Source organism: Balaenoptera acutorostrata, chromosome 15 (genome assembly GCF_949987535.1).
Source record: "Balaenoptera acutorostrata chromosome 15, mBalAcu1.1, whole genome shotgun sequence".
In the NCBI taxonomy this organism is placed as follows: Eukaryota; Metazoa; Chordata; class Mammalia; order Artiodactyla; family Balaenopteridae; genus Balaenoptera; species Balaenoptera acutorostrata.
In genome coordinates, this window is record NC_080078.1 from 18,875,488 (window position 1) to 18,896,749 (window position 21,262).

At 43.4% G+C, this 21,262-nt stretch overlaps 1 protein-coding gene across 1 annotated transcript in view; it reads right to left on the reverse strand.

Moving 5' to 3' along the window:
• Nucleotides 1-15,894: 15,894 nt before the first annotated feature.
• HS3ST4 (heparan sulfate-glucosamine 3-sulfotransferase 4) overlaps nt 15,895-21,262 on the reverse strand; it is a 420,873-nt gene continuing 415,505 nt past the window's right edge. The window contains exon 2 of the mRNA XM_007186322.2: nt 15,895-17,902. Within this exon, the coding sequence (XP_007186384.2) occupies nt 17,266-17,902 (637 nt within the window). The 3' untranslated portion in view covers nt 15,895-17,265. The remainder of the gene's footprint in view (nt 17,903-21,262) is intronic.

Genomic DNA, 21,262 nt, shown 5'->3' on the forward strand with positions numbered 1-21,262 from the left:
TCCACTGCTCAGGTCCCACTGGCCATAAGAGGATCACATGTCTCCTGGCAGTGGGGAATTAAATGAGCATAATTGCTTAGATTGGTCATGGTTCATTCCTTGGGGTTGTGGAAGAGGTCCACTTTCCATGTACATATATTGACACCTCTTTCCAGAACAAAACCAGGGCTCTGTTATCAAGGAAAAGGGGAATAGATAGCTGTTGGATAGGCTATCAACAACATCTGTTATAAGAATTGTGACCGGGGAGGAGGGAGAAGATGGCGGAAGAGTAAGACGCGGAGATCACCTTCCTTCCCACAGATACAGTAGAAATACATCTACACGTGGAACTGCTCCTACAGAACACCCACTGAACGCTGGCAGAAAATGTCCGACCTCCAAAAAGGCAAGAAACTCCCCCCGTACTTGGGTAGGGCAAAAGAAAAAAGAAATAACAGAGACAAAAGAATAGGAACGGCACCTGCACCAGTGGGAGGGAGCTGTGAAGGAGGAAAGGTTTCCACACACTAGGAGCCCCTTCGTGGGCGGAGACTGCGGGTGGCGGAGGGGGGAAGCTTTGGAGCCACGGAGGAGAGCGCAGCCACAGAGGTGCGGAGGGCAAAGCGGAGAGGTTCCCGCACAGAGGCTCGGCGCCGAGCAGCACTCACCAGCCCGAGAGGCTTGTCTGCTCCCCCGCCGGGGCGGGCAGGGCTGGGAGCTGAGGCTCGGGCTGCGGTCGGATCGCAGGGAGAGGACTGGGGCTGGCGGCGTGAACACAGCCTGAAGGGGTTGGCGCACCACAGCTAGCCGGGAGGGAGACCGGGAAAAGGTCTGCAGCTGCCGAAGAGGCAAGAGACTTTTTCTTGCCTCTTAGTTTCGCTGCGCGCAAGGAGAGGGGATTCAGAGCGCCGCCTAAACGAACTCCAGAGAAGGGCGCGAGCCGCGGCGATCAGCGCGGACCCCAGAGACGGGCGTGAGACGCTGGGGCTGCTGCTGCCGCCTCCAAAAAGCCTGTGTGTGAGCACAGGTCACTCTCCACACCGCCCCTCCCGGTAGCCTGTGCAGCCCGCCACTGCCAGGGTCCTGGGATCCGGGGACAACATCCCCGGGAGAACGCACTGCGCGCCTCAGGCTGGTGCAACGTCACGCCGGCCTCTGACGCTGCAGGCTCGCCCCGCCTCCTCTGTACCCCTCCCTCCCCGCGGCCTGGGTGAGCCAGAGCCCCCGAAGCAGCTGCTCCTTTAACCCCGTCCTGTCTGGGCGGGGAACAGACGCCCTCAGGCGACCTACACGCAGAGGAGGGTCCAAATCCAAAGCTGAACCCCAGGAGCTGTGCGAACAGGGAAGAGAAGGGGAAATCTCTCCCAGCAGCCTCAGAAGCAGCGGATTAAAGCTCCACAATCAACTTGATGTGCCTGCATCTGTTGAACACCTGAATAGACAACGAATCAGCCCAAATTCAGGAGGGGGACTCTGGGAGCAGGAGATATTAATTTTTCCCCTTTTCCTTTTTTTTGTGAGTGTATATGTATATGCTTCTGGGTGAGATTTTGTCTGTATAGCTTTGCTTTACAATAGCTTTATTTTACTTCACTATATTATAGCCTCTTTCTTTCTTTCTATTTTTTCTCCCTTTTACTCTGAGCTGTGTGGACGAAAGGCTCTTGGTGCTCCAGCCAGGCATCAGGGCCGTGCCTCTGAGGTGTGAGAGCCAACTTCAGAACACTGGTCCACAAGAGACCTCCCAGCTCCACGTAATACCAAACGGCAAAAATCTCCCAGAGATCTCCATCTCAACATCAAGACCCAGCTTCACCCAACGACCAGCAAGCTACAGTGCTGGACACCCTATGCCAAACAACTAGCTAGACAGGAACACAACCCCATCCATTAGCAGAGAGGCTGCCTAAAATCATAATAAGGCCACAGACACCCCAAAATACACCAGCAGACGTGGACGTGCCCACCAGAAAGACAAGATCTAGCCTCATCCACCAGAACTCAGGCACTAGTTCCCTCCACCAGGAAGCCTACACAACCCACTGAACCAACCTTAGCCACTGGGGACAGATACCAAAAACAACGGGAACTACGAACCTGCAGCCTGTGAAAAGGAGACCCCAAACACAGTAAGATAGGCAAAATGAGACGACAGAAAAACACACAGCAGATGAAGGAGCAGGCTCAAAACACACTGGACTTAACAAATGAAGAGGAAATAGGTAGTCTACCTGAAAAAGAATTCAGAATAATGATAGTAAGGATGATCCAAAATCTTGGAAATAGAATAGACAAAATGCAAGAAACATTTAACAAGGATGTAGAAGAACTAAAGAGGAACCAAGCAATGATGAAGAACACAATAAATGAAATTAAAAATACTCTAGATGGGATCAATAGTAGAATAACTGAGGCAGAAGAAAGGATAAGTGACCTGGAAGATAAAATGGTGGAAATAACTACTACAGAGCAGGATAAAGAAAAAAGAATGAAAAGAACTGAGGACAGTCTCAGGGACCTCTGGGACAACATTAAACGCTCCAACATTCGAATTATAGGGGTATCAGAGGAAGAAGAGAAAAAGAAAGGGACTGAGCAAATTTTTGAAGAGATTATAGTTGAAAACTTCCCTAATATGGGAAAGGAAATAGTTAATCAAGTCCTGGAAGCACAGAGAGTCCCATGCAGGATAAACCCAAGGAGGAACACGCCAAGACACATATTAATCAAACTGTCAAAAATTAAATATAAGGAAAACATATTAAAGGCAGCAAGGGAAAAAAAACAAATAACACACAAGGGAATCCCCATAAGGTTAACATCTGATCTCTCAGCAGAAACTCTGCAAGCCAGAAGGGAGTGGCAGGATATACTTAAAGTGATGAAGGAGAAAAACCTACAACCAAGATTACTCTACCCAGCAAGGATCTCATTCAGATTCGATGGAGAAATTAAAACCTTTACAGACAAGCAAAAGCTGAGAGAGTTCAGCACCACCAAACCAGCTTTACAACAAATGCTAAAGGAACTTCTCTAGGCAAGAAACACAAGAGAAGGAAAACACCTACAATAACAAACCCAATACATTTAAGAAAATGGGAATAGGAACATACATATCGATAATTACCTTGAATGTAAATGGATTAAAAGCTCCCACCAAAAGACACAGGCTGGCTGAATGGATACAAAAACAAGACCCATATATATGCTGTCTACAAGAGACCCACTTCAGACCTAGAGACACATACAGATTGAAAGTGAGGGGATGGAAAAAGATATTCCATGCAAATGGAAATCAAAAGAAAGCTGGAGTAGCAATTCTCATATCAGACAAAATAGACTTTAAAATAAAGACTATTACAAGAGACAAAGAAGGACACTATATAATGATCAAGGGATCGATCCAAGAGGAAGGTATAACAATTGTAAATATTTATGCACCCAACATAGGAGCACCTCAATACATAAGGCAAATACTAACAGCCATAAAAGGGGAAATTGACAGCAACACAATCATAGTAGGGGACTTTAACACCCCACTTTCACCAATGGACAGATCATCCAAAATGAAAATAAATAAGGAAACACAAGCTTTAAATGATACATTAAACAATATGGACTTAATTGATATTTATAGGACATTCCACCCAAAAACAACAGAATACACATTTTTCTCAAGTGCTCATGGAACATTCTCCAGGATAGATCATATCTTGGGTCACAAATCAAGCCTTGGTAAATTTAAGAAAATTGAAATCGTATCAAGTATCTTTTCCGACCACAACGCTATGAGACTAGATATCAATTACAGGAAAAGATCTGTAAAAAATACAAACACATGGAGGCTACACAATACATTACTTAATAACGAAGTGATTACTGAAGAAATCAAAGGGGAAATCAAAAAATACCTAGAAACAAATGACAACGGAGACACGACGACCCAAAACCTATGGGACGCAGCAAAAGCAGTGCTAAGAGGGAAGTTTATAGCAATACAAGCCTACCTCAAGAAACAGGAAACATCTCGAATAAACAACCTAACCTTGCACCTAAAGCAATTAGAGAAAGAAGAACAAAAAAACCCCAAAGCCAGCAGAAGGAAAGAAATTATAAAGATCAGGTCAGAAATAAATGAAAAAGAAATGAAGGAAACAATAGCAAAAATCAATGAAACTAAAAGCTGGTTCTTTGAGAAGATAAACAAAATTGATAAACCATTAGCCAGACTCATCAAGAAAAAAAGGGAGAAGACCCAGATCAATAGAATTAGAAATGAAAAAGGAGAAGTAACCACAGACACTGCAGAAATACAAACGATCATGAGAGATTACTACAAGCAACTCTATGCCAATAAAATGGACAACCTGGAAGAAATGGACAGATTCTTAGAAATGCACAAACTGCCGAGACTGAACCAGGAAGAAATAGAAAATATGAACAGACCAGTCACAAGCACTGAAATTGAAACTGTGATTAAAAACCTTCCAACAAACAAAAGCCCAGGACCAGATGGCTTCACAGGTGAATTCTATCAAACATTTAGAGAAGGGCTAACACCTATCCTTCTCAAACTCTTCCAAAATATTGCAGAGGGAGGAACACTCCCAAACTCATTCTACGAGGCCACCATCACCCTGATACCAAAACCAGACAAAGATGTCACAAAGAAAGAAAACTACAGGCCAATATCACTGATGAACATAGATGCAAAAATCCTCAACAAAATACTAGCAAACAGAATCCAACAGCACATTAAAAGGATCATACACCATGATCAAGTGGGGTTTATCCCAGGAATGCAAGGATTCTTCAATATACGCAAATCAATCAATGTGATACACCATATTAACAAATTGAAGGAGAAAAACCATATGATCATCTCAATAGATGCAGAGAAAGCTTTCGACAAAATTCAACACCCATTTATGATAAAAGCCCTGCAGAAAGTAGGCATAGAGGGAACTTTCCTCAACATAATAAAGGCCATATATGACAAACCCACAGCCAACATTGTCCTCAATGGTGAAAAACTGAAACCATTTCCACTAAGATCAGGAACAAGACAAGGTTGCCCACTCTCACCACTATTATTCAACATAGTTCTGGAAGTCCTAGCCACAGCAATCAGAGAAGACAAAGAAATAAAAGGAATCCAAATTGGAAAAGAAGAAGTAAAGCTGTCACTATTTGCAGATGACATGATACTATACATAGAGAATCCTAAAGATGCTACCAGAAAACTCCTAGAGCTAATCAATGAATTTGGTAAAGTAGCAGGATACAAAATTAATGCACAGAAATCTCTTGCATTTCTATACACTAATGACGAAAAATCTGAAAGTGAAATTAAGAAAACACTCCCATTTACCATTGCAACAAAAAGAATAAAATATCTAGGAATAAACCTACCTAAGGAGACAAAAGACCTGTATGCAGAAAATTATAAGACACTGATGAAAGAAATTAAAGATGATACAAATAGATGGAGAGATATACCATGTTCCTGGATTGGAAGAATCAACATTGTGAAAATGACTCTACTACCCAAAGCAATCTACAGATTCAATGCAATCCCTATCAAACTACCACTGGCATTTTTCACAGAACTAGAACAAAAAATTTCACAATTTGTATGGAAACACAAAAGACCCCGAATAGCCAAAGCCATCTTGAGAACGAAAAATGGAGCTGGGGGAATCAGGCTCCCTGACTTCAGACTATATTACAAAGCTTCAGTAATCAAGACAGTTTGGTACTGGCACAAAAACAGAAATATAGATCAATGGAACAGGATAGAAAGCCCAGAGATAAACCCACACACATATGGTCAACTTATCTTTGATAAAGGAGGCAAGCATATACAGTGGAGAAAAGACAGCCTCTTCAATAAGTGGTGCTGGGAAAATTGGACAGGAACATGTAAAAGTATGAAATTAGAACACTCCCTGACACCATGCTCAAAAATAAAGTCAAAATGGATTAAAGACCTAAGTGTAAGGGCAGACACTGTCAAACTCTTAGAGGAAAACATAGGCAGAACACTCTATGACATACATCACAGCAAGATTCTTTTTGACCCAGCTCCCAGAGAAATGGAAATAAGAACACAAATAAACAAATGGGACCTAATGAAACTGAAAAGCTTTTGCACAGCAAAGGAAACCATAAACAAGACCAAAAGACAACCCTCAGAATGGGAGAAAATATTTGCAAATGAAGCAACTGACAAAGGATTAATCTCCAAGATTTACAAGCAGCTCATGCAGCTCAATAACAAAAAAACGAACAACCCAATCCAAAAATGGGCAGAAGATCTAAATAGACATTTCTCCAAAGAAGATATACAGATGGCCTACAGACACATGAAAGAATGCTCAACATCATTAATCATTAGAGAAATGCAAATCAAAACTACAATGAGATATCATCTCACACCGGTCAGAATGGCCATCATCAAAAAATCTAGAAACAATAAATGCTGGAGAGGGTGTGGAGGAAAGGGAACACTCTTGCACTGTTGGTGGGAATGTAAATTGATACAGCCACTATGGAGAACAGTATGGAGGTTCCTTAAAAAACTACAAATAGAACTACCATACGACCCAGCAATCCCAGTACTGGGCATATACCCTGAGAAAACCATAGGTCAAAAAGAGTCATGTACCAAAATGTTCATTGCAGCTCTATTTACAATAGCCAGGACATGGAAGCAACCTAAATGTCCATCGACAGATGAATGGATAAAGAAGATGTGGCACATATATACAATGGAATATTACTCAGCCATAAAAAGAAATGAAATGGAGGTATTTGTAATGAGCTGGATGGAGTTAGAGTCTGTCATACAGAGTGAAGTAAGTCAGAAAGAGAAAAACAAATACAGTATGCTAACACATATATACGGAATCTAAGGGAAAAAAAAAAAAAAGGCCATGAAGAACCTAGTGGCAAGATGGGAATAAAGACACAGACCTACTAGAGAATGGACTTGAGGATATGGGGAGGGGGTGGGGTGAGATGTGACAGGGTAAGAGAGTGTCATGGACATATATACACTACCAAATGTAAAATAGATAACTAGTGGGAAGCAGCCGCACAGCACAGGGAGATCAGCTCGGTGCTTTGTGACCACCTAGAGGGGTGGGATGGGGAGGGTGGGAGGGAGGGAGATGCAAGAGGGAAGAGATATGGGAACATATTGTATATGTATAACTGATTCACTTTGTTATAAAGCAGAAGCTAACACACTATTGTAAGGCAATTATACTTCAATAAAGATGTTTAAAAAAAAAAAAAAAAGAATTGTGACCACTGACACCATAAGTTTGGGAACTTGCTTATGACTTATAGTTGAAACCATGGGAGTAAATGAGACCCTGCAGAACATCCACACAATGAGGAGTGGACCAAGGATAGCAACCTCCACCATTAACTGAAAAAATTAAAAAAGAGAGAGAGGAGGCGGAGTCTGTGAAGGAGAGATAGGAAGAGCTGGAAGAAGTATCAGGAGAAGATGATACGGAAGATAGAGCAGGAGGACTCCATGGAGCAAGGGGGTAACCAACAGCGCCAAATGCTAAGGAGAGATTAAGTAGATGAAGGCTGAAAATGGCCTCTATATTTGGCAATTGTAACACTACTGACGACCTCAAGCATTTCTTTAGACTTATGGGAGCCGACAGCAGGACTCAGGGGTGTAAGAAGAGGAAAGCAGTTGAGAGACTGCAGAGAGGGTAGAATCTACTTTCCAAAGCTTTAGCTGTGAAGGCGGGATGGTGTATGGTATTTTTTAAAATAAATTTATTTATTTATTTATGGCTGCGTTGGGTCTTTGTTGCTGCATGCGGGCTTTCTCTAGTTGCGGCGAGCAGGGACTACTCTTTGTGGCGGTGCACGGGTTTCTCATTGCGGTGGCTTCTCTTGTTGTGAAGCATGGGCTCTAGGCACGTGGGCTTCAGCAGTTGTGGCACGCGGGCTCAGTAGTTGCGGCGCACAGGCTTAGTTGCTCCACGGCAAGTGGGATCTTTCCAGACCAGGGCTCAAACCCGTGTCCCCTGCATTGGCAGGTGGATTCTTAACCACTGTGCCACCAGGGAAGTCCTGTATGGTATTTTGAAAAGTGCTACAGAAAGTTTTTGTCTTTAAATTACTGATGGGATGCTCTGTTTTAGATTGACATTAAATGTAAATTCCAGTGAAGGGGGGGTAAATGAATAAAGTACGTGATTCTAGAGGTTAAGAATTAGGGATTCAAGGCAAAAGTAGGACATGATGAGACATGGGTGGAGGAATTAAGGATTCATACCATAGCTAGTAATTTATAATTTATAATAATATATTTATAGTAATGATAATAACAGCAAGCCTACTGAGCTCTTTCTTCTTTCCAGTCCCTCTTTTAAGTTCCTTGCCTGTATCATCTCACTTAGTCCTCACCCTGCCCTATGAGGTGGGCACTATTATTGTTTCCATCTGACGGATGAGGGGAGGCAAGACCAATGAGAGGCAGAGAGAGATGACCTTGACTTTCTCTACTACATCAACTCTCTTGACCAATAGAACAAAAGGGAGGGGACATGGGTAGGGATAGAAAGCTTGAAAGAAGGTGGAAATTTCTGAAACAAATAAAAGGGACCTGGGGGAAAAAAGCTGCCAGGGGAGAAATAAAAGGGATGAATAACAGAACTGAGAACCCAGCTGAGGTTAGAAACCAGAAATTGATAGAGACCCCAATCCGCATTGTCTCCCAAGAGCACCAGAGCAGAATAAATGGATGACGGGATTCATCCTGGCTTGGGGACTAGTCTGCGAGTCTATGATTTAGACTCAGTGTTCAGATGTGCTGTCTGTGGCATAAACAGTTCCCATTTGAATTTTTGCTTTTTCTTTCCTCTCAGCAGGATGGCCATAGTAATGAAAGTCCTTATTTCCAAGCCCTTCCCCCAAGCATTCCCAGAAGCAGAGCCTCTCCCCTGGCACCCTTTAGAAGCACTTCTACTGGGATAAAAACAAATTCTTTTCTTCCTTAAATGACGGAAAATAAGCTATCTCCTGCTCCATCACACAGCCTTGCCTTCGATCGATCGTCAAAGCCGCAGTGGAATCTGCAGCCATCATCTCGAACCACACCCTCGAACCTGCAGCCTCGTTCATCTCGAACGTTACTTGCTCTTTCCTCGTGGGATAGAAGGAAGCAAAGTGATTGCTAAATATTGCTTTTTCCATGAGTTATCAAAAAGAACACACACCACTTATTTTTTCTTCATACCATTTATTGTAGATTTTTTATTGTTCCCAAGGCTGTTCCCATGATCTTAGAAACAAACTAGTGACAAAAGCACATCCCCTAAAGGCACGTACATTTAAGGGGAAATATCCTTTGTCATACAGACACTGGTGTAACCGATTTGCAAGTAAAGATATGGCAGAGTTAGGTCTGCCAAGGAGATTGGGTTTCTTGAAATTTTTTAGGGAAAAAAGACTAAATCCTTCCATCCAGCACAGAGCTGTGTGAAGGCTGCCCTGTACTGTCCCACTTTTGCCTTTGTGGACCCACTCCCAAGGCATGCGGGACATGAAGTGAGGGGCTCTTAACCTTTCAAGAACCATAATTTGTCATTTTTCCAACCTGGTTCCAACCTAATCCTGCATTCCAGCTCATCTTATTCCCCTTTCCCCACCAGAATATTTTGTGTTTCTTCCAGGCAGGGAAAACTAAAAAACAACCCCACAAGAAAGTTAGTTAGAAATGTTCAAAAAGCTTACTATCAACTCCTCTCTCAAATTGAGACTTAAAGGAAGGAGATATCCAATATCTTCTAGAGCCCTAGATCCCCTTAATAATCAAGTTCCAGAAGTTAATGTCCCCTGGGAAACCATCCTAGCCATTCTTGCTTACTGGCTGGATTGCTCTTGTACCTTTCCAGACAGATGGGCAACTTTCTCCTATTAAAGCTTCATGAGGATAGGTAATAGGACTTCTTGTTCACAACCTTCCTCTAACACCTGGCGCACTATGATACATAAATGCGTGCCAAATTAGTGATAGAATGGGATAAATGGTGGGGATTTCACAGCCTACTTGGTTTGCTTTAACAACTGTCACTGCCTAAAACTTCCCTGTTGTGCTTAATTTAGTGGATTCTGGATAGGGATGATTCCCAGGGGCCTCCTTGGGACTTCATCTTGCTCCTTATCCAAAGATGCCTCTCCTGGTTGACAGATTAAATGTAGAGTTGACAAAGAGCAGTGGAAAGGTATGTGTACTGGTCAAACACACACACAAGTCTAGGTCCACCCAAAGGTGTGCTCTCTGCAGAACTCTGGAACACTCCCAGCCTGCATCATTAGTATCTCATAAGGTGGGGCCTCTGACTTTGGGAACACCATTAAGAAAGGTTGGACTGTATTCCAACAAGGCAAGGCTGGGGCACATTTAGAATCAAGCATAAATTCATCCCTTGCTTCCTGAAAAAAAGTCTTCCTGTTAGTATTTGTAGAAGCACCACATTTCTTAGATCAATCAGTTAGGCAAAGCTACTTTTAATACCCTTGGTTTGTCTCCTTAATCTCTGATGTGAGGGTGTGGAAAGTGCATTGGGCTGCAAGTCAGTAGATCCAGGTTGGGAGCGTGGCTATTCTATTACCTTAAATGAGACAGGATGCTTCTTAATTTTGCATCTATAAAGTAAAGACTAAGACATGATTCTTCACACCAAGTTTCTCTATTGGTCTGCACCTGGACTCCTACAGTAACTTATTCTAATTCTCAGAGCACCCTGAAGCTTCTTCCTGACTTTCTGTGGCCTTTTTTTCTCAGCATAGCCTGTCCTGGAGCTACAGGACCCAGGTTCCCAAGGCATGTGGAATAGATAATCTGGCATGTCTGTAAGGGAAAGCTTCTCTCAGTAGAGACAATGATATATGTGGTTACTGGTAGACGAGAGCAAAAAAACAAGAAATTTATTAGGGAAATAAGCTGTCCAGGAAGGATCCATCCAGGACACCTGCTAGGAAGTACTTCCTGGGGCCAGGTGGCTGAGAGAGGGGTCTACTGCTCTGGGTCTCACTGTGAATATAGATCTTTGTTTGATCTTGGACCAAGGGCCAGGGAATGAGTTCATGATGCTTGAGACTGGCCAGTGAGAAGTGTTCACCCAAATGAGCTCCTTGTCTCACATTCAGTCCTACTTACCCCACAATTGTCATAACAACGGGGTGTTATGGGTCCACTCAGAGCCAGGAAGAAGCTGTGATGAAGATCTTCCTGACCCCAAAACACAACAGACTGTCCCAGCTCTAGTCTACTCATGGCCTCAAGGATGAGCTGCTGACTGGTCATTCATTTTAAAACCATCCTTTTCCAAGTGGTCCAGAATGATTAGATGAAATCAGAGCTATTCAAGGAAAGCTGTTCAAGCCCAGGAGAGGTCTCAGAGAAAAGATTATGAAACTACCCTTTGAAATGTTTCCTGCTGTTCTTTAGAACAGGCTGTACTGAAACTTCTCTCTCCTGCAATTCTCAGTGCAGCAACCTGTGTTGTGATTTTACTTCAGTCATTACACTGATGTGCAACTTTGGGAAAGCCCCTTAAATTCCCAAACCATCACAGTTCCCATCTGTAAATTACAGGGTAAGACTTGTTGGTAATCCCTGACCTAGAGGACAAGTCTATATCCAACTTAAGATGTGCGAGTGTGTGCGTTTTCATTTCACTATTATTGAGTTTAGCACATTTTCAGAAAAGTTGGAACTTGGTTCCATTGGTTTGCTATATGAATCAACAAGTAGCTGACAGCTAAGGAAAGGCGGGGGGGGGGGGGTCATCATTTGACCTTGGCCTTACACAATGCCAAGGACACTATAGGTGGTGGGGGGGAATCTCTGTAAGGACTTATGTTCTCTATTCATGGCTTGGCTATGATCAGTTGGAGATACACACCTTTTCTTCTGCGAAAAAATTATCCTTGATAGCAACGTCCCTCATGCATACTTCTCTCTTTTTTCCCCCAAATCTCTGCCTTATAGTCTTCTTAATTATCCATTCTTGTGTTATGTTTTATTTTGCTAGTGTCTACTTCTCTGTGCTTTAGCCTAACTCTAAAGAATAATAGTTTTATGATTTGAGATGAGGCAAAATGCTGCTGAGTAGGGTCTTAGATACCACAAGTACTTGGTGGTCTTTCCTTTTCCCTAGTTATGATCACCCCCATTTCATGTTTCCATAGCACCCATCTCATAACAGTGCAAACCTTTGTGTATATATTTCTCCCGTGTCCATCTTCCCCACTAGGCTGGGAGCCATGTCAAGGCAAATCAGCTTTGCTCTCTCTTTCAATTGCCCCTCGGTCACTCTACACATATTTGTGGAATAAAATCTGAATGAAACATGGCTGACTCTGGAGCACAGCTGCTTTCCTGTATCCAGGGACACTCAAGATGCTTGCCTATCTTCCATCTGTGGACTCACATTTCATACATTTTCTTGCCCTTTATTTTTTGCCTTGATGATGGATGATGTACTATTATTACCTTGAAATAACATATTTTCACAACTAAAAAAAGTGGTTCCCCATATCTCTTATATTTGAAACTGACACATCCTCACCCCCTTGATAAGCTAGAAATCATATGAACTCATCTCTCCCCACCCCAAGTTGTCACACGAAGAACCTCAGGAGGTTCCCCCAGCCCACTTTATTTCCAGAAACATATGAGACCTGCTCCCAAACACCTGCCCTGATTCTCAAGCTTCTTCATCTTCCAGGTAAACGTTTACGAGTCAGAGTTCCAAGCACAGAATTCATAGCCTGGAAGCTTGAAAACTTCACTCCCACTTCCATCTCAAGAGAATCTGTTTGGCTCTTTGTGAATGAGCCTTGGTGCCTTGCAGCATCTAAAAGAACCTTGAGTGAGGAGCAAAAGAAAGGTCAGAGTGAGGTGACCCTGTCTGGGTATGGGGTGGGGGGGAGGGGCCTGACCTGGGTAGGGAGAAGATTTCTCATTTAAATGCCTGAAATCCAGCCAGTTCTGAGCCATTTATAGAGGGCTTTTCTTCTGGCCTCGGCTCAGAGCAAAATCAATGGTGGTTCCCTTCTTCCTGGCCTTCTCGTAATTGTCCAGTCTGGGTAAAGATACACCCTTGAAATACTATAAAGGTATGTTGTTCTGGAAGGGCTATCAGGAGCCTCCTTCCTTCTCCTCCTCTTCCCCCTTCCTCATCTTCTTCATGTTCATCATAAGGATCACCACCATCATCATCACTATCCAGTGTGTTCTTTCCAAATACCTTCCCACCTATTAATTCAGTTTGGTCATCACAACAACTCCGGGTGGTAGTCCAGTAGGGATTAAATACGTCCGTTTTCGACATAGGAAAACCAAGGTTCAGATAGGGAAGGCTACTTGTCCAAGACAGAGGCAAGGATAAAACCCAGCTACCTTTCTTCTGACAGTAGTGAGACAGAAGTGGTTTTCTTGGGGGTGGGGGGGGGGATAAGGAGGTGGAGGATGGGCAAATGGTAAGGGGCAAGACAGACTGGAAGCATCTGGAAGCCAGAACCAAGCGGCTGAAGTTTTAAAGACGTGAAACTCAGATGAAGACTCCCAGTACCATGGGAATGAGCAGGCCACACTCTCCTGAACTTAAAATTTGGTCCAAGAGGCTCATAAAGTTGCAGGGAATTCCCAGTGAATGGTCACATCCTTCCAACTCTGAAGTCAGGGTTTTCATATACAGTCTAAAGATAAATAGGGATGCTGAATGTTTTTGTTATTATTGCTATTGTGTTTTGAGCTGGGAGGTCTCAGTTATAAGGTCAAGGCATTCATACCTTTCAGGTACAGACTATTACCTGCAAAAAGCGATGAACACGAGAACAATGCCAGCTGCACTACTTGGAAGGATGAATTCTCCCTTTTTTATCTTCGAACCGCTCGCAGCAGTCTTTCCAGGGCTGTGAATCATCCATTCAAGGGAAGGGAAGGGAAGGGAATAGAACATTAAATATAATTTATGTTTTGCTAATTGAAATCAAATACAAAATTCAGTCTCCCGTGAGTTGCCATGCTCATGTTTAAATAGGGCGGAAGTATCATTAACCTGATTCTATTTTAGTAGGTTGACTTAGCTTTTCTGGATAGGAATTAATTCCTTTGTCAAGTTTCCCCACTGAAGAAGGGGATGTGGCTTAGTGACTTGCTCCAAGTCACAAGGATCAAGCTAGAGGAGACACTGCCGAAAAGAGAACTTAAACATGTCAAGTTGGCATTTCTTTTCAGAGCCATGAGCTTTCAACCATATCGCCAAACAGATGCTTAAAATAAAAATCCTCCAGATCTCAAGGCTTAGGCCTCTGCCCAATTTCTCCAGAGAACTTTAGCCTACTGTTCTATGCAAGAGCAGATAAATTCTTTAAGGAGGTTTCCCCACTTTGATTTCCCAGGTTAAAATGGCTTCTTAACCATGGGCTAACCATTTTAAAAATGGATTTGCTTGTCCTATTTATGTGAGGATGCATGCTTACTAGGTTTCTTTTTAAGCAGCACTTAAGGTCTTGATGTTCTGGGTTTATGGGGACAGGCAGACAGCCAGAGAGATGGCACATGGAGAGCAGGTGTGACTGAGGGGCTGAGCTAATGGGTGACCACCCACCATGGAAGAGATGCTGGTAGGCTAGAGTAGTGGTCATCCTTAGTTGGTGGAAAAACATCTTTAAAGCTTTCCTACCAGCAGCTGCTCCTTTGACCTCCTAAGTTATAAGATCATCCCTTACCTCGTTGTCACTGAACTACCAAAGAGACCTATTCCTCCAAGGAAGCCATGAACCCTAGGGGCCATGTCTCTCGGAAGTAATCCCCACAAAAGCATAAAAGGGAGGGAGGAAGGACGATGAGGGCACAAAGAAATACACAGGTGTGGGGCTTCCCTGGTGGCGCAGTGGTTGAGAGTCTGCCTGCCAATGCAGGGGACACGGGTTCGAGCCCTGGTCTGGGAGGATCCGACATGCCGCGGAGCAACTAGGCCCGTGAACCACAATTACTGAGCCTGCGCGTCTGGAGGTTGTGCTCCGCAACAAGAGAGGCCACGATAGTGAGAGGCCCGCACACCGCGATGAAGAGTGGCCCCCATTCGCCGCAGCTAGAGAAAGTCCTCGCACAGAAACGAAGACCCAACACAGCCATAAATAAATAAATAAAAAAGAAAGAAAGAAAGAAATACACAGGTGAGACGTCCCTCATTCTCAATCCCACCTTCCATAAGACTATTTTTGAAAGGATAGATGTCTGGGCCCTACCCTAGAAATTCTGATCCTTTAAAAATTCTGCAGTGGAGCTTAGGAAGCTGTAGCTTGAAAACACCACACATCTGCCTCTGATGTGTAACTAACTAGATCCACTCCTTGCTTTGCTTATAAAACAAGGCCCCAAATCAGCTAGCCCACAGTACACTCTTCTGATTAAGCAGGCGTTGTCTTTTTTCAAGTAGGTGTAGATGTGTACGTGTGTACGTATTTTTATATTTATCTTCTTTTACTTTGGTAGTAAAGGCATATATGTTGCCTTCAGCTCAATAACCACTTTCTTATCTGGAAAAAACTTACTTGTTTCCAAATCTGGCACAACAGTCCATTCTTTGCCAGGATGGGTTAAGATAGGAGGGTACCGCACCCCTTACAGGAGTTGCTTCCTTTGTGCTATTTCAAGAATCATCCTGACCTGCAGACAGAATTCCCTGAAAGATTCTCTAATCTGGGTCTTTCTGGCTATCCCAGAGAAGGGATACTCCCAGAATTCGAGGGTAGGGGGAGAGGTGGGAATGGAGGTGACCAACACAAACACACCATCAAAACCCATGAATCAGATGGCATTAAGCTTTATAACAACACAGTTTTCAGTTAGCGGGAGAAATGACAGTTTAATAACAGCCAAACAGATTTCACTCCCCCCCACTCATACATATTTCCAATTTTGCTAGAACAGTTCCTGGTTTTGGAGATCTGTGAAGAGCGCTTTATGTCAAATGCTGCATTTTAATGGAATCAAACTAATGGGAATCAAACTAATGGGAATCAAACTAACGCAGCAGCAGCCCTTGATGGGGGTGTCCGCAGACAGCCCTTACCCTCCCCCAGCCCCATACACTGGATCTGATAAATGGAGTCGGCCCTCTTGTCACTGTCCCGACATGTGCCATCTCTGAATTAAGCAAATGAAGCATGAGATGACCATGTAGGGGCGACGGTGGGACAAAGAGAAGGATGGTGACCGATCCCCTGTGGGTTGTGTTGCTAACGGTTATTCATGACAAAAGACATGCCAGCTCTCTGGTCCCTGCCCCTCTGGGGACCCTAAGGGACAGAGCCCGTCCTGACAGCATGTGTCAGAACCATGCGGCTGAGGGTCTTCAGGGATGGAGACCTCCCACCAAAAGGACTGGCTTTTCTTTTTTTCACTCCCAGAGATGGCATTCATCTTTCCCAACCTCGGGGCTCTGAGCTCTGCTGCAACCCCCCTGCTCTGAGAGCAGCCCTGTGATTCTGATTCTAAGGAGGCACAGGCTAAGCTTCTCCACCACCCAGGATACTCACAAACAGAGAGACCCAACCCCCCTTCGGGGGCTCTTAGAAAGAAGGCTTCCAGGGGTGTCAGCTTTTTTTGGTGAGAAACATGCATGCCTCTGCCTTCATAAGGTGAGGAGGGAGCAAGTCAAAGGTTGTGGGATGAGACCTTTAAGGAGAAGACTAGAGACACCTTAAGAGGGAGGACCTTGCTCCCTAGGAGTCCTGGAGCAATTGGCCACAATTAGTATTCTGGCAAGATGTCAAAGCAGAGGTTGCTAGAGCAGGGGCCTTTGCCAGATACGGGGATAGAACTCGGGCTTCCCAAATTAAAGTGAGAGATTCCGGCCAAAAGTAGACCTTCCTTTCTTTTTTATCATTTAAACAAACATTCATGCCACTGTCTCTGACCTTGACAACTATTTATGTATCCTGTCTTCAGACTTGATTAACCAGCAGAAGACAAGATTTAGCAGTGGATTCTGGTGGCCATCTGGTCAACCAGATGCTGCTACCCAGGCAGGCCTGGTACCCTCATGAGTATGCCATGGGATCCATCCCCTTGCCTAAGCCAACAGTGTTGGAAGCAATCCTGATTGGACAAAGGAGGAGATCTACTTGGCACCCCAGCAAGGCTGAGGCTGCAGACCCTGGGGGATTCAGGACTCAGGTAAGAAGCCTCCCTAGCTATTCACCAGCCTTCCCGCCACATCTCTAGCCTCATTTGTCACCCTCTTCCTCTTCCCACTGGAAATTTTGACCAGTCATTTGGTAAAACATCATGTTGAAGGGTTTGTAGAATTTCCGCAGTCTGTGGATCACATCGGGGTCGATGCGGGGATGAGTCCGACCTTTGCTCTTGCCTAAGCACCTGGGGGCGCTGCTGTCTTCTGGCTTCTTTAGGCAAGGGAACCCCTTGGTTTTGTTGAAATAGAAATGTTTCTCAGTCACAACACGCTTGAGGCCTAGAAAATCCTGTACTTTGGCCATTTCCCCGGCGGGGTCCACTATGAGTCGCTCACCGCTGACGAAGAGGATCTGAGAGAGGGGGAAATACTGGAGCCAGTTTTCCAGATGCAGAGCATAGATCCCTATTCGAATGGCGCTCCAGGAGGCATCGATCAGCCCTAGGGTCCGATTTTTGAAGGCCAGCACCTCGAAGGTGGGGATCTCGGGTTTCTTTGACAGTGTCTGGGTGTAATCGGAGATGGCCCTGGTCACGGGGTCTCTCACCACCACGATGAGTTTGATGTCCTTGGCCATGGAGTGGATGCGCTTGGGGGCCTCATTTGTCACAAAGTAACTTGGTGTCTTCTCCATGGTTAACTGCCCATCCAAAGTCTTAGGCATCACATTTCTGGAAGACGGAGGAAAACATAAGAGTGGTTATTCCTGTCCAGAAATCATTGAACTTGTTGCACGAAACGTATGATATAAACAGCCCAGTGGGGAGCTACCCAATAAAATTCATGTACACTTGGAAGTTCTTTTTGGACTATATATCCCTCTATAGTTCTGATTATAGTATTATCAGAAAAAGCAGCATAAAGCTTGTGCAATTCATTCTTGGGAATCTTATACACCTGCATTTAAATTTCTGCTCTATCTCTTACCAGTTATGTTTAACCTAGATCGACTCGTAATTTCTCTATGTATTAGTTTTATAATCTCTGAAATGAAGATAATGATAGCACCTACTTCACACAGTTGTAAAAAGATTAAGGGAGATAATGCTTTTAAAGCATTTAGCACAGAATCTGGCATGTGTAAGAGCTTAATAAATCAAGGATATGATTGTTGTAGTGGCTTTCAGAAAGTGTTTGAGCTCAACAAGACCTCAAAGATGATCTAGTCCAGGGGTTGGCAAACTACCACCTGTCTCCTGTTATTTGTATGGCCCATAGCTAAGAATGATTTTTCATCTTTAAAGGATGGGGAAAAAACCAAAATAATAAGACTAAAATTTTGTGATACATGAAAATTATATGTAATTCAAATTTCAATGCTTATAAATAAACTTTTATTGGAACATGGCCACACATTCCTTTTTTGTACTGTCTGTGGCTGCTTTTTGCATCTCCATCAGCATAGTCGAGTAGTTGCAACAGAGACTATAGGACATGCAAAGCTGAACATACTTCCTATCTGGCCCTTTAAGAAAACATTTCTTGACCCCTAACCTAATCCAAAGGCATCTTTATGCAAATGAGGAAACTGAAGCCCAGAGACAGGGAATCAGACAGGCTTTGTGACCTCAGCAAGTTGAATCACATCCTCATCTGTAAAAATCCTAAAACTTACTTCAAGTTCAGTTGAGGATGAAACGAATGACATATAGTGACATACAGTGTGACAGCATCTAGCATAGAATTAGTTTTATACATGGGATTTCTTCTTTCTTGGCTCCCAAAGTTGTCCAGTGAGCCAGGTGATAGATCCCACACCAGGACCCATGTCTCTTGGTTTCCTTCCCAAGGTTGCTTCTCCAAACCCATCCCTCCATCCATGTCTGCCTTCAGAGTGGCCTTGTTTTACTTGGGAACTTCAAGAGATTAAAGGAGTTTGATGTACTTGTACCTGTCGGTACAGCAGGCCATCTGCCACCATGTGCTCCATCTCCATTAAGTCTATTCACTTCCGAGCCTTGCACCAAAGTGGCACATTTAGGATTACACAAGACCTCTTTGTTATGATGACATGCTTTTAAATGTCTCAGCTAATAAAACTTAATACAGACGAAGATCCCTCAGCTTCCCCTACCATAATTAAATTTATTTACTATCGCGTGTGTGGAGAAGGAAGGGCTCTTCTTTTATCTCTAACTCACATGCTCTGTCAATAATTAATTGCTACTGGGTTTTGAGCTTTCTCCGCAAGCACTTTTATTAGGCAAGAGGCACTTGCCTCTTGCCTCATGTAGAGAAATTCACATGGAGTTTGTTGTTGTTCGTGTATAATGGCTGGGCAGTGAGGAGTTTTCAGATCAAAGCAATAGCCCTGGCCATAAATAATCATGCTCATCTTGAACTGATATTATCTCCCCAGTATTTTGAAAGTTTTCACGTTTGTGAGCCTGTTTGGCTCTTATCAGATTTAATTGTGACGTTTGGAGGGGGAGGGCTAAGGACCACAGTTTTAGGGGAGTCACATGTGCCTGATTTAAGAGTTCTGACTACCTATGTCACCTTGATGAAGTGAGTAAACCCACTCTGAATCTCCATTTTCTCATCTAAAAAATAGGGTTAACAAGAGCCCTTCCCTTATAGGATTGTAATGAAGATTGAATGTGATAATGCAGGTAAATCATTTAGAATACCGTCCAATGAATGCCAGAATTTTAAAAGCTTAAGCCAGAGGCACAAGATCACTGGCACAGCAATTCTTAGAGAAGAGTAAGGAGAAAATATTTACGTTTGACCAAATGGAAAAGCTGAACAACATGGGAACTAAGGAACTGATCTAGAAAAAAAGGATATTCTGATTCAAGCCAGTGTCATCAACCATTCTTCCTGATCTGGAGACTGGTGAGCAATGGGGGAGCTGCTATTAGTTCAGCTGAAGTTGAAGGAATATACTGATATCCTACTTTTCTTTCAGTTGGAGAGACAGATTCTCTTCTTTTATTATAGAACTCATTTCATAGTATAAAAATATTAAATAAATGTTGATGCAAAAAATACGAAGATAGATATTTTTACATGGCCTCTTCCAGATTTTTGCCCCTCAGACATATCTTACTCCTTTTAATTTGGTGCATTTTTCTTTAGCAAGGAGCAGCTGCTAGGTTTTTCTTCTCATCCAGTCTCTGCCATTCACTTCTTAGATCTCAGTGTTTATCTTTACATTGACAAATTCATCTCCTTCACTTCAGCTAATTGTTACAGTCTGTCAAGATCTTTGTTGATCTCGAGTCTTTTATCTGAAGCATCTGAGATAAATGGTACCCAGCCTATAAGCCAGTGTGTATAGGAGTAATTGTGTGACTAGCTCAGTGCTTGGTGCAAAAGGCAATGAGAGGAGTGGGGCTAGAGAAGGCAATGGAGAAGGTAGAGGGGAGCAGAGGCACCTAAATGGCTTTGATCGTCATGTTACAGATGGATTACACCATGCACTTGAGGACAGTTCCTGCATTTGGGGCACATATGGTAACACCATCTCATTAAGCCAAGATACAACCGTTGTTGCATGAGATACACAGGATTCTTTGCTGGTAAGAAGCTATCCAGTAGCTGTTCAAAATCAATGAAGTAGCAGTACCCCCTTTCGAAAAATGATTCTGAATCAGTTATATTCATTCATTCATTCATTTGTTCCATAAATGCTCACTTCCATAAATGGCAATATACTAGTGAACAAAACAGACAAGGTCCCTTCCCTGACAGAGCTTCCAGTGTAACTACTACATCTGATAAAAGAAGAGTTCTTTATAGCATCACATAAATAACTATCTTAATCAACAGAGCGGGTATCATTACTATTTCACTTTCAGAGAGAAGGAAACAGACTCAGAACCTAAAGCTACTTTTTCGAAGTCTCACTGGGTGAGTATATCCTTGGTTCCTAAGCTCACTGGCCAAGCAAACACCTATCACCAGTTTCTGGCAAATAGCAGGTGCTGAATAAATATCTGTTGAACGAATGGATGAATAAGCCATTAAGCTCCTGTCCTAAGGCGAGGCTTTGCTGTGATGGGTTTTGTTGTCCTAATCTGGTCATT